We start from the raw sequence: 27,950 nt of genomic DNA, 5'->3' as shown, positions 1-27,950 counted from the left end.
CATAAATAACAACGAAAAGTTAAAATATCAAATTACTTTTGGAAAATATGAGTCCATTTATCAGACTAAATCCTTTGATTTCAGTGATTTCTGATTATTTTATTTCTAATTTATTTGTAATTATCCTTATGAGTAGATTGCCATTTGTATTTTGAAGCATAACATTTATGAAACTGAAACTCCAAACCTTTAATTTCTAAGTCATCCTACTGAAGTAAGATATCTCCATCAGTTCCAAATTAATTTAAAAAAGACAAAACTCTGGGCATTTGTTTAAAATCTATTTTTTTTTTATTAGGAATGGTTTGATAGGCCAACGTTTTTTTCAATGGAAAGGTTTTTTTAAAAAAAATTCCCAGTTGGTTCCTCTGGTGCCTTTTTATTCTTCAGTTCAAGCAAAACCGAACATGCAGCTGATGTAGCATAGCACTATTGTTTTATTTCTAGACTTTCAAATAATAAAGGAAAATTTGTAAAAGGAAGTAGGAGGCATTTCATGTATTATCCTTTTATTTTAGTCAGTACTGAGTCTTTCACAGTTAAATATAAAGAGCTGTGTCATTGGTCTGTTCTTAATAAAATGCTGTAAAACCTACAGAAATTGTAATCATAACAGATTTTTCTAGACCATAAGAGGGATACATGTTACAGATTTTATTTTTTACTTAAGGAATATAAGGTATTGTTTGAGTTGTATTGTGTAAGCAGCTCCCTCACAATGGCTTCTATTGTATATTCTGGTTCTATTTGCAAGATAAATCATGTTCCCTTGACAGGACCAAATGCCAACTGCAGCACACTGCTGTTTTCAGTTAAGTATATCTTTCCTGCAGCAGATCACTGAGTTTTCCTGTCTATAGTTAGATGATAAGTATTCAAATGCTTAATACACATACGTAAGTGTACTTCAGCCCTCCTTTACAAAATGCTTTCTGTATGCAAAAGTATTTGCTGTGTTTGCAGCAATTAGCATTAATTTCAGAAATCCACTTGGCCTGGAAAATGAGTGTATTAGGGAAGGCACTATATTGTATGAATTAATTAAATTATTAATTAACTAAATTATATAAATTAATTAAAAAATATGGGCCTTTATGTCAGCAGACCAATTCATCAACCCATTTTTATGTTCATATGCAGCAAGTGTTTTTGTCCATGTTGCAGGCCACAGATGATCCCTATCCATTTCTGCAACCAGTAATGGAGAAATATACAAGTCAGGATGTCAACTCTACAAAGTTTTGATTTTACATTTGTTGGTGTATTTTCATTCTGTCTAATCAAAATACTTTTAGGGCTCATTGGTTTCTGAAGAACAATAGCACAACTGGCACTACTATCGCAAAGGTAATGCCAGACTTTAATGTATTCAGGAAAATTAAATGTAGATTCTTTGGGTGTCACAGTGTTAAATTCCTTCTTGTCTAAAAGGGGTTAATGGTCTTAACGAAGGATTATTAATAGTGGTTAATGATTTCATAGGACACACTGTTTCACAGTAGTTCAAAATTGCAGCATATTGGGAGGTATGTGGTATATGGGTGTTCCTGCTGTTCAGCCTCTGCCTGCACAGTGGGTTGAGTGGGAAAAGTCAGCCCTGTGTGGCACACAGGACAGTGGATCTCTGTTGTAGTTTAGCCTCAGCTGGCAACTAAGTACCACGCAGCTGCTCGTTCACCCCCCAGGTGGGATGGGGAGAAGAATCAGAAAAAGGTAAAACTCTGGAGTTGAGATAAGAACAGTTTAATAATTGGAATAATAAATAATAAATAAAGAAAGAAAGAAAAAGAAAACACAAGTGATGCACAATACAGTTGCTCACAACCCACTGACTGATAACCAACGAGACCCAAGCAGCAATCCTTCCTTTCTGGGTAACTCCCCTCAGTTTATATACCAAGCACGATGTGCTGTGATATGGAATATCCCTTTGGCTGTTTAGGATCAGGTGTCGTGCCTCTGCTTTCTCTCAGCTTCTTGTGCCCCTCCTCACTGGCAGAGCATGAGAGACTGAAAAGTGCTTGATCAGGGTATGTGCTACAGAGCTACAACTAAAACATCAGTGTGTTACCAGCATTGTTCTCAAACTAAAGCCAAAACACAGCACTGCACCAGCTAAGAAAAAATTAACCATATCCTAGCCAAAGCCAGGACAATCTTGTACATATGCTATTTTCCAAAATGGCAAGCTGGTTCAGTGGTAATTTGAAAGTGAATGTCCTGCACTGTGTGAGAGAGAAGGCAAATGGGACTTGAAGAGAATACAGAGTGGAGGTAGTTTGTCAGCCTTGAGAGGGGAAAGTTAGTTTAACATCTTCCAGTCAGTAAAAAGACTTTAAGGCTGAGTGAACCTTAAAAGCTTTGGAGTTCTCGGGTTCTGTGTGATTATTCAAATCATTTTAGCATTCCTTTCAATTGCTTGAACTACCACCATCCTCACAGTACCTTTTCAATGGAGTTCTTCCAGCTGCCTGGTGTAGCTGGGGAAACCCGGCACACATGCCAGTAAATCCCTGGAATAACATGTTAAGAGAAAGAGTCAAAATGGTCATCTCACCTTCCACAAATTGCCTCTGGATTCAATCTGCTGTTGCTCTTGGTTCTTCACAACCACACATCCCTGATCTTGCCATGTGTGTAAAGGATTATGAGGTGCAGTGGACGGAAGCAAAGGCAGATTTCTGCCTTATGCATCAAATGATAACTCTTAACCTTCTATCTGCTCCCCATCCTAAACCTCTTCTTTTAGTGAAGGAGAACTTTGTCTGTTCAAAAACAGACCAAACATTTGAATACTGAAACCTGTGAAGAAAACTTGGTCTTTGATTAAATCAAGTTCATTATAAAAAGAAGTGAGTTTTATGAAAAATATACTCTTGAATAAAATAAATCACTGTAGAAGTAAACTATTTTAGCCCCCTGGAGTTGTAATTTTGTTGTTCCTTTTCTTCTTTTCTCATTATATGTCAGGTACTGTAGTTGCCCTGGTTTCTTGTCATGGGAGGTGGAGAGGGGCTGTATACAGCAGTGTTTCAAGCTCCCAAGAAGGACATAGACCAAGGAGCACTGTGACTCACAGTAGCTTTCTGAGAAACTCAAGAGCTTTTAACAGTGATGCTAGCTATAACACAGCTCTGCAGAAATGCCCAAATGAAAATATTATGAGTTTTGCTTGAAATCTTTCAGTTCCCAGCATAATGGGGTGGGAGGGTGTTCAGTAGCTGAGTTGCCACCAGTTTCATCACCAATCAACCAGTTTGCCAAAGCAGCAGTATTTTTTAATTAATTATTTTCAGTGAGGTCTGGGGCAAGGCAGGTCTGTGGTTGTGTGTTAGCTTTTTAGGGTTTGGACATGAAATTTCCTGTCATTTCCTGTAAAGCCAAACCTGCTGGACTTCACTTGCTTCTGGTGTGTTTGCAAGTGGCAGATATCTCATGTGCTCTGGCTCCAGGCTATGCCATGCTCCTTCTTAGGAAACACTTGGTGTGCCATTACAGACCTCTGTTTACAGTGTTCCAAGTTGGCAAGATTGGGAAATCTATAAAACAAAATCAAAAACCATCTGTAAGGCTAAACAGTAGAGAAAGTGATTGCTGTCACTGTCCCTTATGGTACTTTGAAATAATCACTTTACAATGCTGGCTATTGGACCACTCTTTTTATGTTACTTGTTTCTTGCAGGGTTTTTTTGTTCACTGAAGTTGGCTTTTTATATTCCTTAAGTAAGACATCCCTCTCTTCACAGAGCCCTTTCATGCGCTTACTTAGATCCTGCATCTTTTCTGACAGCAGCTAAGGGCCACTGTTGATGTATGGTCTCACACAAAAGCCTTTCCTGCCATGTCTGGACTATGAGTCATTTCATAGGTGCAGAAAACGTCCACATTTTAATCTCTCCTGTACCTGTTGGCATTTCAGCTGTATTTCTTCTTTACCTGGAAAGGTCTTCCAGCAGAGGGGAAGGATTCTCATGACTGTTTTTAACAAATAGATAGCTTTAAGAGCTTGTTCCTTGTCTTAACCCATGTACTGGGAGTTAGTCACTTATACTTCTCAGTCTGAAGCTGTGGTGTTCATAGTCTCACTGTAGAAGAAAAGTTTGAAAAAGCTGAAGTTGTTAGATTCTCTCAACAAAACCTGATTTTCAGTGTTGTTTTGTTGTGCCAGACTTGATAATCTTGCCTTGCTTCTGTGAACAGGGAGAGATGGCACAGGACTTTCTGCACAGTATTTATAGACATCTTGGAGGAAAAAAGATTTTGCAGTCTGTGTGCATATTCAAGCCATGCTTCCCCTCGTAAGACAGACCAGTCTTTCAATATGGTGAACAATTTGCACTTACAGAACACATTCAGTGCCTCTTGAACTCCAAGGCAGTGCAGTGGGTTCAGTCCACCACAAAATGAAACTTTAGATTATCTTCCCATATACACCAGCACATGTCAATGTGTCTGCTGACATACCAGTAGTCTACTGGAAATCTGCTGATCACATTTGATGCACCGTGGTGGATTTGAAATGGCAGTACTTTATTATCCATAACCAGACCGTATACTTCCCTTTCAGTCCCAGAATGAAAAGTCCAGATTTTCTGCAGCTGGTCTGCAAAAGTCTACACCAGTTTTAAGATGGTTTTACCAAAACAGAAATAGGGTTTGGGGTTGTTCAAGTTACAGTAATAACAACTTGAACTTGCCATCAATATTTAAAAATCATCTAAACCATTTGAAATTAACACCGATTGTACACAAAATGAAAAATTAGACTTTTTCCTAAAGATACGGATTGTGGTGAGACTTTGAAAAGATCAGCCTTTGAGTCCTTTTAGAGCTGTGCTGAGTATACAACAATGGAGCTGCACACAGCAAGGCAATCAGTAGAGCAGGAGGGCTCTTGATATCTCACCTCCTGCCATTAGGAGGAGGGATCAGCCTGATGACGATGCATTGCTTCCATTTGGATGACAGTAATGGCCAGGATGACAAGACCCTGCTTATTTTGCCTTTCATAAATATTTTTATAATGAAGGGATTCCAGGTTCTTTCACTAAATATAGTCCTCCAATGACAGGAAGTTAATTTTTGTTCCCTCTGCATTTCCTACAAACTGTAACAAAGGGCTAGTCACTGAATATATTTCTACAGTGCAGTGCTAAAAGTTGGGAAGATGGCTTTAAAAAAAAACCAACCAAAACCAGACATAACCCATCTTTCAGCTTGTGGCTCCTACTGAATTGTGGAATAAGCACAAGGCAAGAGTCACTGACTTGCAGAGAAGTAAACTACTGAGACCAATGTTTTGCCTTTTAGAGAGAATCTTCCAGCTCTTAACTCCTACCCTTTTGCTCAACTTCTAATTTTAAGGAGAAGAATGTTTTTTACCACTACTGAAACATGTCAGATAAATCCCAGTTTTGTCCAGAGCTCTGTGTGAGTGCCAGGGGACTCACTGCAGGGAGAGTGGGAAGCTCTGAGATGTGGTCTGTCTTTGTCCAAGACTCAGAACAAAAGGGCAAAGTGGGCTGCTCTCAAAGTGCCACGTGCCTCTGGCTGCTCAAGTAAATCCCGTGTGACCAATTAGGGCATGAAAGATTTGCTCTTCAGCTTGTGTTGAGCCAATAATTATTTATCTGTCTTGTAGCCTTCCTTTCTAACATGTCAATCACAGGCTCACAAGGGTGCTTCAGGAGTCCCTGATGCTTGAGTCCTTATTCACCCACATTGCAGCAGCCAGTGCATTCCAGTTCAAATACATGGGGGTATGCCACAGCCACTTTGACTATTATGTGTATACATTTACAATTTTTTTTAAAAGGCTACGTATCAAGTACATGAAAGAAATGTACATGAAGAAATATGTTCAATGAACACCCAAAATGGGTGACTGTACTGTAGCCTATAGTAGTAGTTGGTAACAGGACAGCTACTGTACAAAAAACATATTGACTTATTCAGAGAGAATAGCATTTCCATATATTAGTTTTGTTTTACTAATGAATATGCTTGTTTCTTTCGATTGGCAAAATGCTAGTTTTCAGTGCTAATACATGTATTCTAATTTCTCGAGCTCTGTCTTTTCTCCATCTCTGTAGTTCCTTTTTCTTTCTGTAGTGAGGGGAAGATCACTACTGATGAGACTACAAATGTATTCATGGGATAACTATATGTAGTACTGTCAGGAAGTCTGTTTAAATCTAATAATCAATATTTAGGTGCCAGGCTTGGGCTTACCCCAGGAAAAGAGAAAGAAACTGTTTAGAATAAGCAGAAAAGATATACCTGTATTCTGCAATATATGTCTGTAGCTGCTTCAAAATAAACTGCAAGATCTATCAGAAATCTTGAAAAATCTGCTGCTGCATTCCCCGGACAATGAAAATTTAAGACTGTGAAAGCTTCATGAGTGTTTAATAATAGTTTTTTAAGGTCTTGACTAAGCAATGTTGATGATGTATTACAAGATTAATACATAAATCATTAGGAAACTTTAGTCATTTTAATACAGCAAGTCTGTGTTTTGCTTAATTCACTGATTCATCCTAAGGCGTATATTGAAATTTTGTGTGCCCTTTCATTAAAAACCCCAGCGTGTCACCCACGTTTTGCATCACTTGTCTTTTAATGGAGCACATAGCAATCGGGTTGTTCTGCAGTTTGATCTTGGTGCACTCTGCCCTCCAGGCAAATTAACACGCTGGAAATTTGGGAGCGTGCTGACGGGTGAGAGTAGGATGACACGTGCAAGGCAAGTGCAGTGTGAAAGAGGTCCACATCAGGAAAACTTCACTGCTAGCATCAGCCAGGTTAGATGTAGATGTGTGTCAGTCAGTATGGTCACCTGTCCTCTGAGACTTGTGTTGAAGCAGGATATGGTAGGGAAGGGAAAGGGTGCTGTCCCTGCACCCTTATTTCAGTCGGTCTGTATCCACTTCCTCCACGTGTGTGCATAATGCAAAAGCAACTGCTAATGAAAGAGAAGGAGCTGGGAGCAGTTCGAGAGCCTATGCACAGGAGGTGTGGAGAAGATGGTCTGTGCCAAGCAGCAATTTTGTTTCCCCTGTTACTCAGTGGGTACCCTGAGCAGGCTTAATGCCCTTCACTAAACACGGTATCACTGGATGCAAATAGGAGACCTCTACAGCACACAGCCAAGCTAAAGCCAGCCAAAAAAGAAACCAGAGTAAGACTGTCTGCCAAGGGAAGTGCTAAACATGGATCCAGTTTTCAAACTTGGATAGCAGCTGAGTCCATATTTAAACACCTAATTAGCCACTGCAGGCTCCAGTTTCAGATTTGGCTTCTCATTATGTTTTACAAATGCATTGCCCCAGCATGCTAGGGAGACTGCTGCTGGAGACAGCACCACGAGATCAGTGGTAAAAATCAGCTTCTGGTGAAAAAGAAAAAAAGTAAATCAGCAAACCACAAAGCACTCACTCCAGAATTGAATATTTGCTTATTTTGTTTTGGTAAAAGTCCAAAACAGTCCCTTTCTCTTCTCCCTAATTTTTGCAGTGACAATGCAAACAATTCAATGTTGCAAAGATTCTTAAGCCAAAAATAAGAATTTCTGCTAAAAATTATTTGAACAAGAAATGCAGAACCTGCCTTACCCTGCTCATTATTCATCAGTATAGAATCAATAAAACATTTTCAAAAGAAGGAGAAGGTCTTGTATATTATTGCTCTCTTGGCTGGATTTCAAAGCAGCTAATTAAATTCTGTTTGCCTTAACTCCTCCTGTAGTTTCCATCTAGTGAGGTGTGCATTGCCCAATATTATCAGCACTACCTTGGCAAAATGCTATGGAAGGGTACTCCCCGGGGGAGACTGTTTTCCATGCTACGAATAGTGGTCCATAGAGAGCCCCACTCAAATAAGTGGGTGAGCATGGACTTTCCAAACTACCACTGACAGGCACACCACTCCTTCCCACTGGACTTCTTCCCACCAAGTCTTTGCTCCGCTTTTCCTAGCTGCTGACCGTGCACAGGCTTGCCATACCACAGCATATGCTGCCTGGTGTAGCTCAGTCCTGGTGGACAGTATTTATTAGAATGGATCCCCAGGCAGTCGAACACCAGCAACTCCTAGCTCGCTTACTGGCCAGCATGTGTGTGTGTGTATGTACCAGTGGGAGCTGAGAGGTAGCAGTCTTTTGCCTGGATGGCCATCTAGTTAGGAGACAGTTTCTCTGCTTGAGAGCCTGTCTGCCTCACTGTGAAGCATAGATGCCTTGTGTTCTCAAGGGTTGAAGCATCACAGGCACTGTGCGTGCACTGGTATGCCAACACAGTTTGCTGGTAAGCTGTGTTCTGCTTTGGGCTCTCATGTGCACATTCATTTCAGAAAGCTTTTAGAGACTTCAGAAAATGAAAGCAATGTGGAAATGCATAATGTCAATATTATTTTATTTAGTATACAATTATACTCATTCAGTGCAGAAATGTACATACAGAACATAAAGTTCCAAGAAAGGCTAGATTTAGATGAATAGGCTTTAAAGCCACATAATTCCATGTGTAAGAGGAATACATTTTATGGTTTTAAACTGAAAGAGGGTAGTTTTAAATTAGATATTAGAAAAAAGTTCTTCACTGTGAGGGTGGTGAGACACTGGCACAGGCTGTTCAAGGCCAGGCTGCACGGGGCTTGGAGCAACCTGGTCTAGTGGAAGTTGTCCCTGCCCGTGGCAGGGGGGTTGAAACTAGATGAACTTTAAGGTCTCTTCCAGCCCAAACCATTCTGTGATTCTGCATATATATGCATGATACATGCAATCCTAGTAAAGGTACAGGAGCCTATGTGCTCCTGTTTCTCTCACGCATAAATTCAAGACTGGATGTAACAAAATCAAGTAACCACTGTTGATTCTTTTTTCCCAACGTGGCATTTAAACAACATGATTCTAATAAGATGGGGTCTAACAAACAAACCAGTAACTGTTGTTCAGCAAAACTCCGTCATGTTTGTGTCACAGGTAATTCTTCTGTCTTATGTAGTCCACTGATGTCAGATTCCTGGAAAGCAAAAAGCACACACAGAGAAAATGGGAAGATTGCAGGTGATCATTGCAGGGGTTCTGCCAAAAGTGTCTGTTCTGTGTATCCAATTTTATATCTTTTATATCTATAGTATGTTATTGAAGTCTGATTCCCTACTGCCTTGCAAATCATTTGCATCTCTGCACTGTGATATAAAAGGCTTCCTCCTTGATTGGATAGCTTTTTATATCTTCTCAGCACTCGTGTTTCTCTGACATAGATATCTATGCAAAGTACAAGGCTTTTGAGGATCCAGCCCTTGCAGTTCATGCTTCATTGCCACAAGGTAAGTCAAAACAGCACTCACACAAAATGTGGGAATGGGAAGTCATGGGGAGCATTCACCATCCTGCTGCCTGGCATCTGAAGGTTACTGAAGGCCAGACTAGACCCAGGCAGAACAAGTCAGAGTAGTCAGTCACCAGCTCTGCTTCCTTGCAAGCTGCTTGCCAGACAAGATCACCCTAATTCAATTCAGGAAGTTTGTCCTGTGCCCTAGCTTCCGTGTTTTGCTGGTGAGGGAATGGTGGCACTGATGGAGCAGTGCCAGACTTGGCTGCCAGCTGGCTGACGGAGGTGGCTTTGGATGAGTGCTTCTTCCCATGGGTGGCGTGAGCTGTGCCCCACACTGTTGTGCAAGAGAAGCTCGTAGCAGCTGAGGATCTGGTCCTTCAAGTTAAAAGGGTTGAAATATGCATGAAGCATAAGGTGACATTTTGAGTGTCTCAGATCAGAGCACGGACGTTACTGAATTTAAAATGTAACTGCAATTTCCTGACTAATGCCAAATCACTTTTCTATTCATGCAGCAATTGTTCTTTATTCTTAAAATAGCCCATTTTACCCTGAGGCGCAGGTGATATCTTTATGATGATGGAACTACGTTATTCAGCATGTTGCAGCTCAGGCCGCTGGTCGGTGCAAGGGCTGTTCATGGTCAGGTGTCTTTTTTTTTTTTTTTCTCTCTCTCAATTTATATAATGCATTTGTGGCCTGTTTGTTATTTGTTTGCTTGAACAAGAATACAGCAGGTGAAAAAAAAGAAGAAAAAAAAGAGATGCACTGGAGATTCAGTGGTATTGTCTTTTATTTCCTGTACCTGAGCTGCACAATTTGCCATTATGTCTCCAAGCTTCTTAGTCCATTCAGACAACATGAACAGTTAAATTGCTTCAGTAGCCTTATACCTCTGCAAAGAGGCAGCTTGTTTGCTATCATCCAGGACTTTCTGTGGTGAAATGTACCGGATATTATAAATAAAGTATTCAGTGAGAATGAGCTAACACAGCTCTGAGACATACTTGCTATTCATTCAAAATAAAAACCTTGTACTTAGTAGCAGCCACAGAAATTGAAGGTGGGATTTTCAGCAGAGTACGTGCATTCCCAGCCTAGGCATTTGCTGCACTAAGGGTGAAGGTATAGAGGCTGGAGTTGCATCTGGCACAGAGGCAGGACAACAACTAGGGGAACGGAGAGAGATGGGAAAGAGAGACCTGCTCCTGGGTGGGTGCCCCTCTATCTCTCCACAAGCAATGGCTGCTGATCCAAGGACCCCAACCCCTGGCTCCACACCATCATCATCAGCAAGCAGTGCCCCTTCCCCAGGCTCTGGCAGATGCAAAGGGGATGGGGACCATAGCTCTTTTGCTGCCCCAGGAGCCTGTTGCTTTAGGCTCCCACCTGCTTTGCTTATGGGCTGTCTGTAATGCCAGGAATTACCTTTGGTTCCACTAAGCACAAAAAAGGTTAGATGAGAGGCTGTAGTAATTACAAGAGTGAATTGTCATGGCTTAGGAATTTGTGGAAGTGATGCTGATGCCCAAGTCGGGAGGAGCATTTGAAGTGACATTCCTGCTAATTTGCCTGGAACTAGCCTGCTTATTTTGTTTAAAAATACTGCTGCCTGCATGCAGTGAAACCCAACTAGTCAGCTCCTTGGAAGTTTGACCTGAAAGAAAGGCTGATTCAGTACCCAGATGAGACACAGAGGAGTATCAATAGGTTATGTTTTCTGTAATTCCTGGTGTTTGTGAGCCTTTGTCACACCTCATGTTTGGTAGAGACCCAGCCAGCTGCCTTTGCTGTACATGGCATAACTGGTTACACTTGCAGCCACTCTCCTTGCCCCATCCTTTTATCTCTCTCTTTAGCTGTGTGTAATCTGGTGTCACTGGGATAGGGACAATGAGTACCTTGCTCATCTGTACTGTGCCCAACACAGGAGCCATTGTCAGAAAGTAGTAGGTCCTACTGCAATACAAATAATAAATAACCAAGAGTAGTATGATCAGACATAGATTTACTGTGGGAACAGGGTATGTATATGTGAGAAAAGAGCTATGAAGAAGGGAAGAGTAGTTTGTGGGCCTCTAGGTGATGGTACCATGGAGACTGGTGCCTCAGCATTTCTAGCTTAAATATTTTGACAGAGATTCTGGCAGGTACTGTGTCATTTTATTTTAATTTTTCTCCCCATCATAAATAAGACTTGGTGTCTGACAGAATAATCACCAGTGAGCAGCACACCTGCCAGTGATAAGCTGCTTCTTCTGAGGACTAGATGGACAGCTGTTTGCTAGATATTGCAAAATGCAGGACATTTGATGTTCATGCAATTCTGTTTTCCTTATGACTACTTTTATGTGCATCTCCCTCTCTCTTTCTCTCCTGTAACAGATGTTCGTATTCACCCCATGGAGCCTATGCCCAAAGCAAACTTGCCCTTGTGTTATTTACCTATCAACTACAGCATCTTCTGGCTGCAAATGGAAGCCATGTGACTGCTAACGTAGTAGACCCTGGAGTCGTGAATACTGAGCTCTACAAGCATGTCTTTTGGGTTGTGAAAGTGGCTAAATGGATGACAGCCTGGCTGTTCTTCAAGGTATGCAGGTTTTTAAATCATTTTATAGCCATGCCCCTGCATTGTGAGAGCAGTAGTCAGTGGAAGGAGTATCAGAGTTTATAATAATATATGGAATTGATTGCATTTCTCTGTCCTCATGAGAAGGACAAAGTTGATAAAGACAGGCCTTCCCCAGAGCAAACTCTCTCACAGTGAGGGATGGGAATGCCTTTCACATTCTGAGCCTATGCACTGATTATCTCCCCTCTGATCTATCGGTGTGTTTTCATGTGTGCATGGGAAGCAAAACATCATCCTAACACAGAGCCAGAATACGCAGCATTTTCCTTGGAAATGTCTTGTACATCCTCCTAATGAGAAGCAAACGTGATGTGGCAGGGTGTACATGTACACAGCACGTTACAGAGAAGAGGGCAAAGAGAGGAAGGAAGCTGTACAAAAATGGTGGTGGGAAGTGGCCATACCCTAAGCTGTGTGGGCCCAGACACTCATGCTCTCACACTAACACATACTTGTAATGGTACCTGATTTTCTGTTACCTGTTCCTGGTTTGCGTTAGGAAACTTACAGCTGCTTGACCAAACTGATCCAGAAATGGGGCAGACCCAGCTGCAGTTAACTTCAGTAACATTTTGTAGTGGTGTAAGTAGATCAATCTGAAATCAGTTTAGCTCTGTAGGTAGAGTCTCCTCATGCGGACAAGCCTTAAGAGGACTTGTGCTGAGAAAATGTACTTTTCAGAAAGTAGCTTTGGATTAAGTGAATTGAACTTGATTCCATTAGGGAAAATTAAATGTCCTAATTAAAATGAAGTATTTTAGATCAAGGGGCATGTCCCACAAAGCAAATTAATTTTAAACTTTGATATGGAAATATCAGTAGCTTTAATTTTAGAAATTAAACTAGAGGCTGGAAGAGTGGCTGTAAAATAAGATGTAAACAAATAAACCCATATTAAAAAAAAGTAATAGTGTCTTCCAAGTATCCTCTGAATATTGCAATACAATTGTAATAGGAATGCTCATAATATGTAATGCATTCTTAAAGAAGCAGAATGCAGCTTTGCCAGACTGTATATATGAAACTTGTTTTGCCTCTTGTGATTGACATTTTAAATATCACTCTAAGGTGGTGGTGTTTTTTCATTGGACTTACTTCACCTTGCTAATGTAACAGTTTCATGCAGATGTTTAGGTTGTGCTCAGCTTTTCCTCTGGAGCCACAAAATTCTGACAAAATTTCCATGTCTGAGAGTGAGAATTTAGTCTCTTGTTGTTTACAACCCTCAGTTTCATTTGTGTGCCCAGGGAAACATTTTTGTATTATACTGACCAGGTTTAGACACTGAATGGGATGTCACTGAGCACACATAAAATGACTGGATTTATCACAAGAGGGAGTCTCATGCAGCTCTAGTATTAATGTGCTGATAATTCCTGATCACTTCCTATTCTTTGGATGAAACACTGCTCTAACAGAATTCTGCCTTGGTACAGGTGATGGACACAGACATACTGACAGACATGGAAGTGTACTTCCAAAGTATGTGGAAGTGTGTACTGCCGAAAAGCGAACACATCAATTGCTTTTTAAGTAAGAATAACTTCAGGTTTGGATGACTGTATGCTTCCAGTTTTGAGGTTGAGATTTTCATGTTTTTATATAGCACTCAATGTGTTTTTCCTGTGAACCAAAGGAGAGGGAAACTCCTGCTATCACTCTTCCCGTCCTTCCTTAGGTTTCTGAATCACTGCTCTGACCTCTACATTTTGCTTATTGCTTAATGCTTAAGATATGTTTATGTATTCGGGATTGACTTTGCCTTCCTTTCTCACACTCAGGAGCACTTTATCACATAGGTACATGGTGTTCAGTTCCAGCAGAATGGCTCACAAGGCAATGCTTAGGTCCATGGCAAGCTCACATCAAAAGCATGCCTGGCAATTTTAATAGGGCTGTACCAAAGGGTGTAGTATCCAGCGTTCAGACCTGTGTGGGCCTTGTGTTGGTCTTGTGCACTAGGGTAAATTTCTCTGGAGAAAATTAAGGAAGCCAGTATAAGAAAATTCAGTTGTCTGATAGTTGGTAGATGATAGTTGGTAGTAAGGGTCTCTTCTGCTCTGGAATTTCATTCCCAAGTGCACATATATAAATCTTCCTTCTATGATTATGGCAGTAATGCAGTGAAAATGAGGTGATAGCTCTCTAGTCATATTGGCTCGACTAACTTTTATCACCCTGAAGTATTCTGGAGCAGTTTCTAAATGCGTGCAGGAAATTGCTTCACCCGTTGCAACCTGGCACTTGCGAGAGCCAACACAACCCAGATAGCCCTGGTGAGAAAATACATTTTGGATTTATCACATTGCGTTCACTCGGGAGAGAGTCAACAGGTTGTTTGATTTAATTCCAAACTACTGTGGCAGAGCCTCCTCTGCCTTTAAATGCATTTCTGCCAGCACTGGTCCCAATTGCATTCAAGTCAAATACCTCCCAGCTATTGCAGCCTGACCCCCACTCTCACTGGGCTGCTCATATGTGAGGCAGCTTAGTTGGCAGACAAGGCTGTTGGCTCAACATCCAAATCAGAGCCACCTCAAGATATTTAGGTACAAATAAATCTACAAGTTTGTAAATAGGCTACGATACAAGGTATTAACAGCTTGAGTTCTCAGAACTGTGAAACATTGTCTTCTGGTCTTCATACTTTGCTCACTAAAATCTCTACCAAATCAGCTGCAGTGAGAGGCACCACTGTAGAAATAAGATAGGCTAAGCTCAAAGATCCACTGATGGTAATAAAATTTGTGAAATTAATGCCTGCCCTTTAGAAGTGATGGTTTCACTCTTTCTCTGCTTAATTCTTTCTCAGGAAAGTTATTGTCTGCTATCTTGTTCTTTAAATTTCCATTTTGCAAATGTTTTCTCTACATTTTTAATAAACACACAAGAGAGAAATTATGCTTATTCCTAAAAAAAAAAAAAAAAAAAGAATTGGTTTCTACCCCTGTAACTTCTTAGTAAATAAAAGCGGACAAGCAGTCCGTCTTTTGCAGAGTGCAGTGAAAGTCTCTTAAGAATTTTTGACGTAAAGTTTTGTTTTTTTTTAAGATATAAACTCCAAACTAGTAAACTATAACTAAATAATAAGATAATAATAGCCTAAAAAGACATTCGTTGGGCATCAAATTGCAATTTAGCCAGCTGTGGAACACACCAGATTTAGTAATGTGTACTGTCCAAGCTAGAAGCCAGGAAGGTACCGTTTCCCTCTGAAGTACTTCTAGTTCTGCTAGAGATAGTGAATATTCATTCTCAGCCAGATGGCCTCTGCTTGTGATGCAATTAAAATGCCTTAGAGAAAAACATAAAATGTTGACTCGCATTAATGTCCAATGGCAGAGACCGTTCTGCTTCGTGTGACTTCATTATGCCATTAAAGTAGAGATGTTTCCTGCACAGCAATGTTGTAAACTTACCCAAATCCTTCCTTATGACCAGCTTGGTGAACAGGGCATTTTCAGATACAGAGTATTCAGTCCTTTCGGCCACCTCAGACCAGTGTTTAGGAAGGCATTATGGAAGGAAGACTGTGCATCAGATCTTGTCTCAGCTGTCAGTTTCAAAGACGTAGTACCACATAAATTATTATTGACTGACAAACTGAAAATGAGTAGAATTAGTGACCCCGCCAGCCTGTAAAAGCAAAGGGAAGGGCTTCAGTAGCACAGGCTAGAAATCAGCCAATATAAACCAGTTAATTTCTTTCATCTGTCAAAATAGGCTTGAGTGTAATTTTCCAATAACATTTTTAAAGAAATGCTTCCAGTCTGTAAATGCTGCTAGAAAATAAGATCTAAAACCCCTGGATTCATCATTCATGCCAGCGGACATAGTCATGCAGGTCTTATTGCAGCATTTCATATTCGAACTGTCCCTTTGGCACTGTGAATGTAGAAAATTCATTTCATCCTTCCCCCACCCTGAGATGTCAGGAGACAAACACATCACCACACAATAACGCCAGCTGTAGAGAATGAGAATAATTAAAATCTACAGCTGAAAGCAGCAATTCATCAGCATCAACATCCTCTGTCCATGTGAGTGTGAGGTCCTCATGTAAAGCTGTTCCGGAATTTTCTCACAAAATGAAAACTCCTTGAAGAAACATGTCATTTGTGGTTAACTTTTACAAAAGGCTTTTCAGATCAAAAGTAGGATTCTGGTCAAAATCAGAGAGAAGGAAATGGCCTTACTTATTCTATTCTATAACTAGAGTTACTACTCTAGTGTTTAAACAGGTCTCATTTTTGTACACATTGGGACGAGTGTTTTTGCTTTAGAGCCATGGGGCTTCTTTTATTCTATGAAATAAATATTTGATTTTTCATACAGCCATAGAATGGTTCTAGGGAGAAAGATGGATGGACCCACCTGAGAAGTCTAATGAGCAACTCTTTGAGCTCCCAAATACTGGTGATTTTTCTTGCATGTGAATCCCTGGACTCGGGTAGGCATCCAGGCCCTCCTGCTTTTTTTGGGGTCTGTGGATGCAGTTTAGCTGCTTTATTTCTTCTAACTGCTGGGCAAGAAGCCTTTGGAGCACAGAGTCTTTTGTGTCTGTCCTAATTAGGATCAGACTTCTCTAAAGTAGGCTCTCAGTGCCCACCTAAATAACATTGGACCCTGTTCTCCACTGTACCCATTGTTCCCCTTGTCTCAAGCTATTGTTATTTTTGTACCTGTTTTCTCAGGTCTAAGTAGTCAAAACATTTATTCTGAGACACATTGAGAATTTCTGGAGAATGTTTAGATGGCAAGAAAGAAAAGGATTTGTGTTGTGTGCATTGGTGGATGGCACTCAAAAGGGTAAGGATGCTGTATGGGACAGCACAAAATGGGTGGGAGTGCAATGTGTTGGAGTGCATCAGAGGCAAGTAAAGGCTGTTGAAGTTCTTGTTTATAACTCTGATTTGGAGCAGCTACTGGCATGATCTATCCCCAAACCACACCCAGGCTTCCTCTTGGAGAGTGCTAGTTGGAACAGGCCGAAACACAGACATGGAGCAAGAAAATAACAAAGCAGTGTATACGGTCAGAGATCCATCTTGTGCCTTGTCCTGCAGTTTTAGTTGTTTAGTTAAAATAGGAAAAGTATCCCCCTTTTTTTTTCCTGACAGTGTAAAATAGGAAGACTATCTTCCATCTTTCAAAAGAGTTCACAAGACTGGAAAACTGTCTAACACTACCTGCAGGATTGATCGTTTGTAGCTTGGAAAGTCTAAAGAAATACAGGTTACACTGTGCACTATGTAGAAACCTATGCTTGTCCTGTGTGAAATTGTTTTGGAGTGGAACTTTCAGACTGGTAAGTGTCTGAAATGTTATGATATCATTTTGCTGGCAGGCCAGAAGCTTACTGAAAACAGGTAAATACCTTTGTGGTAGAGGACTGCGTGGTAAAGGATTGTTAATTTAATTTGACAGCGTGGGCAGATTGTGTCATTCTGTCTGAAAGGAATTCAGTTTGTATCCAAAAGAGTAAAAAAATTGTCTCTGTATTGCTGTGCTGTGGACAGAGTAAGTAAACAGTTAAGAAATTGTGAAAATCAAGAGCCTAACCAGTGTTAGCACATCAGCACTTACCATCTTGTAATCTAACTATTTTCATATTCGGAACCCAGAGGGTTAGTTAGGAAAGACATTTTCCATTAATCAATTAAATACTTGCTAACGTTTCTCAGCAATTCTTTCCTATGTATTTGGTTAATACCTTTGTATGGTAATGTGTTCCCAGTCAGACATGTTCAAAATGGAGGAAACACAAGAGGAAGATAATTTGCTGTGGACCAAAAATACATGCCAGGGACTTGGTTCTGATTCCTGTCAGTTTTAAAGAAGGTAACCATAATGCCTCTAATGTAAAGGTCTCAATAAAGATCTTGGAAGGCTGGGGAATGAGATGAAATCCTGAAATTTCAACTAGACCATTAGCCTTTCACTTCTAATCCTTAGTCTTTATAGTTAGGGATTATAGTGTCACACTACTGTAATTCTTCCTCGTGCACCTGGGAATTTCTACCTCCATTATCACATAATTAAAATACCATTTTCTTTAAGTCTGGTAACACAGCGCTGTTGGAAACTTGAAGCCACTGGCAGCAGCATACAGAGCAACCACTAATTTTTCTCATCAGCATGTCTCTCAGATATCTTTTTGAAAGAGAGAAAGAATAAAAGAAAAAAGAGTCCACCCCAGCCCCAAAGAAATGACCCATTCAGCAAGGGTAGGAACAATAGTTGCAACACTGAGTTAAGGAGAAAAAACACCATCTTCCCTTGGAAAATCCTGCTACCAAGCTCACAGGTGAGCACCAGTTTGGAATTAGATCACTAAAATAAGGAGATGCAGAGAAGGAGGTTGTGGGAGTGCGCATTAATATATATATGTGTGTATATATATGCACACACATCACATGAACAGGTTGCCATCAGGTGCAGTGTGCATTATATATCAATTAATAATTCTCTGGAGATGACCTACCTAAATTCCTTATTGTTTTGTAACTTGTAATGCATCTGTAACAGCACAGTGCTGATAAAATTATATTGCAGAGCCCCATCACCTAAAGTCCCTACTCACTACGCAGAAATTCGTTTTAAGAGGTTTCAGAGATTTACAGGCATTCCTTTCCCCCTCTCTGAATGTGACAGTCCTGAATTTACCAGTAATCCAAGGAGACTGAAAAACCTTTCAATGTGAGGTAAGGAAACTCTTCCATGAGCAGCATAGACACAGTTTTCAATGGTTATCCTGAGCTCTGAAAGATAGACAGAAAATGCCAAGCTCTGCCAAGAAGCTGCAAACATCCCCTTTTCTAGTGATCTAAGGCATCTATGCCAGGAAGCCACCTCTGACAGGTCTCCTGGTTCATAAATGTCTGAATGCCTGCACCAGAGCTGTTCATCCGGTGATCTCCTCATGGTCACTGCTAGTACTGGATCTGTCTTATCCTAAGACAAATATCTGCAGTTGGCCAGATAAATCAGTTCCTTCAAGTGCCAGTTTATCACTGTGAACGATGAAGGAGTCCTGTGGTGACTAGCTCAGCTGTAGACGTCTGTGCTGTATAAAGTTGCTTAAGATTAATGCCATACCAATGTACAGGACATTTTAAAAAACACTGATGCTAGTAAAGAACTGAAGATATCATGGGTTTGGATGTGAACAGGAGAGAGTAGGAACTGGAAAGTTGTGTTCACATATCTGGGGCACGAGCAATTTGTGATCAGGCTGGTTTTCCAAATGGCAGCTCTGGGTGTTTGGAGTATCAGACCACTTCTTGTGTAAGCGGGAAATGTGCTCCTGAGCAGCCACAGGTGAGGAAATACCAGTTATTTATGAAATGTATTTCTCATATATGTTTATAATCCACTGTGTGCCTCCACTGTTTATCACATAAATATTGCCATGCATTTACATAGGTAGCTATGACTATGTATGTATTTATGATAGCGTGATGTATGTAACAAGAACCACAGAAAGCAAGCACCACCCACTACTTGAGGAAGAACTGGAAAGAGTAAATACATTTTTTAAAATAACAGGATCATCGAGCACCCAATTTGTGAGTTTTGACAAGTTTCAATTCAGAAGTCACTTGGATAGCTCTGGCTTTAGTAATGACTATAACAATTAGGGTTGCCAGCGCCAAAGAATTTGTGTTTGCATTTTAGAGAGGGTATGAGAGGTGCAAGACATAGTTCACATGGTTTGCTTTGGTTTTATTATCTTCTCAGCTAAATACATGGGATTTGGAGGATTTTAGTAGCTACACATGAGAAAGGAATTTGGTGCAGTGGCCCTAGCTCCCATTTTTCTAGAAGGAAGATGATCCCGTATGCAGCACAAACAGAAGTCATTAAAACAATCTGTCCAGAGTTAGTGGTTTCTATATGTTAATGCATATTTAAACATTCTCTTTAAATTGGGTCTGCGAGTCTCTTCAGGGCGAATGACTACATTTGGATGTTGCCATCTCAGTGCTGGAAAGGGGAAGTAACCACAGGAGTCATGTTACCTCAGACAGGCGCTCTGCGGGAAATACAGTACATATGCAGAAGAGGATTTGGATGAAACCTGAGAAATGTGCAATAAAACAAGAATGAACTTGGACAGCTTATCAGTCATGGGATTTATACCGGTATTTGTTTGGCTTCACCACGCTGCCCTACTTTTATGTCGCTGGAATAGGAAGGACAAGCTACTACTGGTCTTAGGCTCAGGCATCTCTGAAAAGATGAGTTGCTCCTAATGTCTCTTAATTGCTCATCATACTCTTGGCGCTAGCCACCCCCAGTTTACAAGCTTAAGTTACCATCTTATCAATTGTTTATACAATGTAGTGTATTTGTTACTTTTTGAATGAACAGCAGGGGCCAGAGTTGGTACCCTGTGCTGGCAGCCCTGTGTTCCTATGGCTTTGTTGCAAGTGGTGTTCTGCAGTGGCTCCCCAGCTGTCTTGCATCCTTGCAGTAGGCAGCAGTATGCTGATGCCGAATGCGTCTCGGGAAGAGTGGTACTGATTGACTTACTCAATACTTTTCCTGACAAGCTCTGGAGATGCAAAATAGAGTCTTCCACAGCGTCTGCCACTTGTCGCATACTATCCTATGATGATTAAAAATGTAGAAAGAGAAAAGCTGTCCCATTGTTTCTAGAGCTGAGAGTGTTGAAAATAAAATTACATGCTATGGGTATATTTTGACAGGTTGTTCTGTTCTAAAAATGGTGTAGAAAAGGCAATATGAGGCAGTATGCTTGTTGTGTTTTTTTTTTTCTGTCAGCGTTTTACATTGTCCAGGTGCAAAGGCTGTTTTTATGACTGCCCAAGCTGTGAATGTAGATTGGTCATTTCTCAGGGAGGAGTTCAGTTATTACTATTTTCATACATCATGACTCGTAATGACAACTTAGGTCCCCATTTTCCTTTGCATATGTATTTATGACTTCCATCATCATGAAACTTCTGGTACTTCATCAGTGGCTTTGCACAAGTGTAGCTGATCAGGACCTGCTAAATTAGGAAACAAGACCCAAAACTAAAAGCATTCAGGTCACAATCTTATTGCATATTCTTGTAGCAAGGATTATCTGATCTGACTTTGCATCTTCTAGGTAGTGTATGGTCCCTATGAAAAACATTTTACATGACTGATCCTGCTCCTTAGAGGTTCTCCTTGGTCTGTGGATGGCCTTTTATTTTTCTTGCCTGGTTTAGGTTTGTGGCCCAGGTGTCCTATTTTATATGCCTATTATCTTGAGAAGTGGATTAAGGCTGGCACAGATACTCCAAACCTTAATCGCCTTAGAGGGCCTGCAGATATCTAGAGGTAGTAAATACTTCAAATGTTTCTAATACTGGATTCAGCTGATGTTGCTTGAAATCCATTCAAGAAGCAGATCTAGAAGACACCAAACAGGGAGTTTTATATAGTTTTATTTTGGTTTTGTTTTTTTTTCCCTAAATATAATTCCCCTGTTAGTGCTATTGTATATACACTCAGTGCTCAGTTTTGGTTTTATGGTGTGGTAGGCTTTTTTCGCCTTATATTGGGACAGGTCTGTTTCATATGAACCACTGTTTTCACTGCAAAATATAACCATCACCCAGTACCTTGCTGTATAACTTCTCCTATGAGATTTTCAACCCTCTTATCGTAGTATTGGGTCAGAGGCAGATTGCTGGTGAGTCATCTGTTTCCAGCTTTTTGAAGAAGTGATAAAATAGAAAATGTGTTTGTGCTTAGGTACCTGGACTTGTCATCTCCAGGTCACTATACAGCAGCTTACTCAGAGGAGCCAAGGGGATTATAAAGCACCTCCAGTGCTCAGAAGTAGCTCTCGTACGTGTGATTTAAATCTGTCCCATGCTTTCCTGGTTGAGAAGAAAGCATTTGCAGTGTTAGAGTCATTAGCCTTCATAGATGTGGGCAGGTACCATCCTGTGTAAGGGTGATACCATTGCTGTTGCTGTTACCATAAAGATAACACATCTTTTGTGTGTTGGTTTCAGTTTGACTCTGTGGAAACTTTAGGCAACAACTTTTTTAGTTATGTCATGGTATTTAGCAATACCTTTTAATCAAAATAGGAGTGAGGTTGCTTTCAGGGCAACAATGGTCAAGACAAGAATGAATTGAAGCAGACTGACTGGAAATGTATTTACTTTAAGAAAGTCAGAAAAAAATAAGAAAAAAGCAGTAAGAAACTTGTCTCTAATCACTGGAATCAGACTCTGGTAAAGGCTTCCACAGAGTGGTAGCTATAGGAAAACTGTTGGATTTAAGATGGAATTTAAGTACGTTTATAGACAAGTTCAACAGATACAATATCTACAAAATTACAAGATCAGATATGTCCCAAGAGGCCCCTCCAGTCCCCTGTTCCTTTTGAATTCCTTTTGTATTTGAAATCCATTTTTTTCCCTTTCAGGTTTATCAGTTTTGCTCCCATGCTGAAAAGAAAGAAGAAATCCAGTATAAGGGTGCAAAAGCAAAGATTTCCCAACAAACATTCATTTTGATTGAGAACATGTCAGGTACCCAGCAAATCCTTCTTTAGGAAAACCTTTAGTGAAGATGTGTGACTTCTTGCATTCACCTCCATCCTTGCCTTTCTAGACAACAGTTCTACTTGTTTGCTGATGAGCTGTACTGAACTATGCCCCCAGCAATACAGTTACAGGAGAAAACTGAAGATGAGGTTATAGGTCAGACTGAAGAGTCTTCAATGAAAATGAGATCTTTTATTGTCCTGTTCAAGAAATCTGTGCATGCTGTTAAAAAATAAATTAGCCAACATAAATTGAAAATTCAGCTGTAGAGATAGTTGGCATAGCTGTCTGGTTAATCTCGAATCACGGCTACAGCAGTGGTCTTCTTGAAGTTGGTCAGTGCTCAAGAGACCCCTTCCAGCAGAGAGGCCAGGCAGCCAGGAGCAGCAGCCTTGTATGAGAGACCATGGCTTCCCCTGTGTTTCCACAGGCAGCTCCAGGTCACCATCTTGGGCCCTCCTGACTCTATGGTTTTCACCTTCAAGATGGGTAACTCTGGGGAGGCTTGTAGCCCTGCTGGAAGTCAGCAGTGGAGCTCCAACTGACAGTGTCCAGAGTAGACTAGTGTGGGTTTCCACAATGAAGATTTCCATTCCTAAAATGTTCAGGCGCTGAATTTCATCTGAGGGGAAGAAATGTATGACGTGAAGAAAGAAATGTGCCTGAGCAAGCCTGACTCAGCCTATGTCCATAGGAGAGGTGCTCCAGACCTCTGATCATCTTTGTGGTCCTCCTCTGGACTCACTCTAGCAGATCCATGTCCCTCTTACATTGGGTGCCCCAGAGCTGTACACAATACTCCAGGTGTGGTCTCACAAGAGCAGAGTAGAGGGGCAGGATCACCTCCCTTGACCTGCTGGTCATGCTCTTCTTGATGCAGCCCAGGATATGATGGGAATATCTGCCTATGAATCATATCACTGTAATGCATGTGTTTTTGCCACTTCAAGGAATTAGTAAACAGTGTCTAATTCCTCTGGTAAAGAGCACTGCATTGCTGCGTTATTTTTAACAGTAGGTATTTCTTCATCTAAACAGTTTTCTTGCTTAAAAGATTTCTTATTTTCATGTGGGGCAGGTGAAAGTTATTTTCATTAAGTGCATATATCTTCCTTTCTTGTTTTTCCATATTTTCACTGTAGCGTGTGTTTCTGTAAAACTTGTGTTGACAGTAGATACTTATTAACAGACTTTTGCAAGTATTTTCTTATAGCAGTTATATAGTGCCTTCATAATAAAAAAGTAGATACATCTAAAATGCAGGAGCCTGGCATACCTTTTATGTTTTGGAGTCCCTTTGCTAAAATCTGTGGAGACTACCTAGTTTTCGTGCTAAAATATCACTTTCCTTCAGAATTTTTTCATATACAAAATTATATTAATAAAAGAAATTCCTTTTTAATCCTACAGTAAACAAAAATGCAGCCTACTGTAGCTTTGCAAGTTAAACATAAATTATTAAGTAGTTTTCAATAATATTTTTTCACTCTTAATTTCAGTCACCTGCAATACCTAAGAAAATTTAAGAATAATAGATAAATAGCTCTAACAAAAAGCAAAACACTGCATATTTTGGAAGACTGCAAGATCCTTTTCATTTGGTCTGCTGTTTGTTATTGTCACTGTAGATTATGAATGAGAACACCTGCAATTATGCTCTGGTTAATATACTTTTGAATTAGAAGAAAGGGCAGAGCTACGGCGCAGCTGGCAAGTAGTCGGCTAACATCCATTGCAAGCATTTAAAACACCTCTTCAGTGGGCTTAATGACAAAACACATAGGGCTGGCTCTTCTGACAATGCATGGAACATGATAGATGATAGTAACCTTTTCTCTAAATTAAACCAGAAAACTGGGAGCCAGCAGGGCAGTGTGATCAGGCACACAAGCTTTGGGATGGCAGCTTCCTTTTCTGTTTCTCACTCCATAGATACATTTTTAATGTTTACTTCAAGATTATGTCAATATACTCTGGGATATAGTCTCATTTCCACTTCATTCTGCCTCCTTCTCCCTTTGTAGTTTCAAATTAGCTATATTTGTACTTCTTTAATGTAGCAGCAGCAGAGCACTGTCTGGATTTTATTCCCTCTTCTACACAAAAGCAAACTCTATGAGTGTAAGCAGCTCTCTACTACTTGCAAATGAGGTGTAGGCTGAGAATATCTTCATTCTCATTTTGTAATTTCTCATACTTGCCTAAATAAAAGGAAAAAACACTGAGTGAGCTTTTTTTGAAATGAGTTTACATTACACAGAAGGAGCTAAAGAGCTTACTTGGTTCAGGCATCTATTTTTTTGCTTAGGGAAACATCTTCTCTAAGAATGTATACCACGGTGCTATTTTCTCTTCAAATTTCTCTTTGTGGTTATGTTTTGTTTGGGATTTTTTTCTGCTGTGGTCAGCTACAGCTGTTTGTAAATTCTTCAGAATGTTAATTTACACCAGAAGATAGGAATCTCTCTGATTTCTCAAGAACCAACTACTTTCCTACATTTTACTATAACAGTGATTTAAAAAAATACTACTGTTTTCTTCTGTAAGACACCCAAATCTGGTTATTTCTACTTGCAGCTAGGTTTTTGTTCTTTTGAGTATCTCTCCCTCCTATCAGATGCTACTGCTAACTGTTGTTAGGTGTTTGAGTAGCTGTGCTCTGATGGCAGGAGTGAAGTCATCTGTTTGTTTTCTAAGCAAAGACCAGATGTTTGTTTTGGGGTAAGCAGACTGGTTTGCAGTTAAAATCTAAACTAAAAGAACATCATTTCGAGCTACAAACCAGCCACATCTTGAGCTTCCTGTAACTCAAAAAAGACAAATGTGAGACTCAGAGGTAATCAGCTTCTTCACTGCAATGTACATCTGGGGTACTTGCTTATACAAGTGAAGAACAATGGGTTATTCTCTTCCCTGTGCTAACAGAGTAGAATTCAGATTTGTACCTTAGACTAGTTCAGTCTTGCTATACACGGACATGTTGATAAAAAGAAGGCAAAGGGCTATATTTAGAAAATTAGGCCAATGGGAACTCATTGGTCCACTTTAGGGGCCAGTGATAAATCTATCTCCGGGAAAGACTTCAGCAAGTGTTGAGGCACATCACCTCCAGCTCTGGCCACCTAGCATACTTCCAGTTACTCTGAGCAGTAAATGCTGAAAAACATACTGGAAGACTAAAAATCTGAAGTCCTGCAGAATTATACTGGGCCCATGAGAGGTGAGATCATTTTGTGACTGACAGTAGAGCTTTGCACAGAGACCCATAACTACAGCACTCCACTTACAGTCATACCACTGCTAGCTGTTAGACTTACCCATCAGAAGTCTAGCTTTTGCATTTTATTCTAGTGTCTTTAAAATATTCACACTAACCTTTAATATATTCACAGTATTACAGGCATGAAAACTTACACTGAGATGAAGGAACAAAGACAAATATTTCTGAAGAAATTTTAAATAATGTGCAGATCTCTTGTGGGCATTGATTCCTGTGCTTCTTGGTGTCAATAATTGTGAGTTGCAGCTATCTTTTTCCTCTGAACAGAGCATTACTCCTGAAATGTAGTCATTACGTATTGATTAGCTCTATTGTCATTGTCATGCATCAGTAGTTCGATAAAAAAAAGTACCACTTATTTTACAGCAATGTATAAGATAGCTAAAAGGAGTCTTTAAAATGTTTTTAGGGGGTTAGTTTTGGTTTGTTTTGTTGTTTTTTTTTTCAGAGACCACATTGTCATTTTCAATAGCCATAAGTCTCAGGATAAACAGAAAAGACTCAAGGGCTTTTTTTGGTTTTTTTTCGGGTTTTGGTTTGGTTATTTTTTTGATGGAGCAGTTTTAAATGTTCTGCTGTCTCAGGACACGGCTGCCATAAGGACATATTTGTCACTCTTTGGTGCTAATGTAATTTCCTGATTTTCCTACTGTATGACTTTCCATTTAATCCCAATTGTCGGTAATGTGCTATTTTTTGATTAAATGATGAGACCTGAGATTCAGCGAGATCAATAATTAAAACCATTTATTTCACAGACTGTCAGCAGCTATTAGGGATGCAACAAATATAAATTAAGATTTTTTTTTCCCCAAGCCATGTTACAGACTTTGCAAAGTTCACAAACAATTGTAATCCTCTTTTATTGAACACAGATTTAAAAGTAAAGGTCAGTTACGTTTTGGTCACTGAGGAGTTTATATAATTGGCAAAAAAACGAACATTTAGGTTATTTTTATCTAAAAAGTATGCTGCTTGGGAAACTCTTGCTTCTCGATTGTGGCTCCCTTGCAGAGCTGAGGGACTAAATATCAGCCACATCAGCTCAGCAGACATTTGCAGGGGGGGCTTTGCAGCTTGTCCCTCCAGATGCAGCAGTGGCTCATGCCCGAGGAAGGGCTGAGCAGCAGCAAGAATTGTGGCTGATGCTGGTGGTTTCTGCACCCTGAGACTGGCCCCGCCCACACTCATTTCTTGTAGCCCTCCACATCCAGCAATGCAACGCTGCTGTCACACCACCTTTGCCCCTTGTGATTTTGCTGCAAGAGAAGCTTTGTTTTCTGCCCTGGCTTGGAATTGCTTGTGGACCTACCACTTTTCCTGCCTTCTCACATTTGGCTGGGTCAATGTATTGATGATGTTTCACATAATATTTCCCTCTTTCTCTAATATCAAAAAGCTTGGGCTTCTGTTTGCTCCAGAGATGGTAAGAGCCACCTGCCCTAAGCACTCATGCTTTCAAGGCTGCTCTCTACCCCTTTGTGGTTTCTGAAGAGAATCAGTGACACAGATGGGTGATCTGAAAAGGGTAAGTTTCATTGCTGCACTGGGAACCCTCCTACCCTGAGCTCCGGAAGACACCCTCCTCCACATCACATACAGGCTTCAAAAAGGGATCTGACCGAATGGGGCAAATGCCTGGCATGCTATTGTAGGAGCCACACTTGGTAAGGATGCAGTGAGGCATTTAGGGATTTAGGAAGGAAAGAGTATGAAGAAGAGCTGAAACTATCTGAGATTGTCATGGGTCATGATGAAAAGGCAGGCGGAGAAGCGGGTGAAAGTTTACACTGCAGGCATGCTTTGCATACCACATAGAGAACAGGAGTCCTAATCTTGATTAGAACAATTCAATTCTTCTGTGAAGTACATATTAAATAACAATAGGCTGCTGCAGAGCTGTGCAGACTTGCAGGTAAAGTGTAGAATGCTAAGCAAGCAGCCAGGCGGGCAGGAGGAGCAGCAGGGAGGGATGGAATGGGCAGACTGTGCTGGCTTTCCAGCCTCTGCTCAGACCTCAGCCTGTACTTTTATGAGTTAAAAGCAGTTACTAAACCACAGCATAGTTCTGCATTAATTCCACTGGAATTTCTCCCGGGATGCAGAAGTTTAATCATCTGGAGCATTACTGTGTGCAGTGT

General features: G+C 40.4%; 1 protein-coding gene across 3 annotated transcripts in view; it reads left to right on the top strand.

Moving 5' to 3' along the window:
- DHRSX (dehydrogenase/reductase X-linked) overlaps positions 1–27,950 on the top strand; it is a 160,502-nt gene that overhangs the window by 119,158 nt on the left and 13,394 nt on the right. For all 3 annotated transcript variants that reach the window (XM_057411850.1, XM_057411843.1, XM_057411858.1), the window contains one exon: positions 11,724–11,931. In XM_057411850.1, coding sequence (XP_057267833.1) covers positions 11,724–11,931 — 208 coding nt within the window. The remainder of the gene's footprint in view (positions 1–11,723; positions 11,932–27,950) is intronic.

This window comes from Pezoporus wallicus, unplaced genomic scaffold (assembly GCF_028554395.1).
Source record: "Pezoporus wallicus isolate ANWC-B61680 ecotype Strahan unplaced genomic scaffold, APGP_CSIRO_Pwel_v1 contig_2372, whole genome shotgun sequence".
NCBI lineage: Eukaryota > Metazoa > Chordata > Aves > Psittaciformes > Psittacidae > Pezoporus > Pezoporus wallicus.
This window is presented reverse-complemented; position numbering and strand designations above follow the sequence as displayed.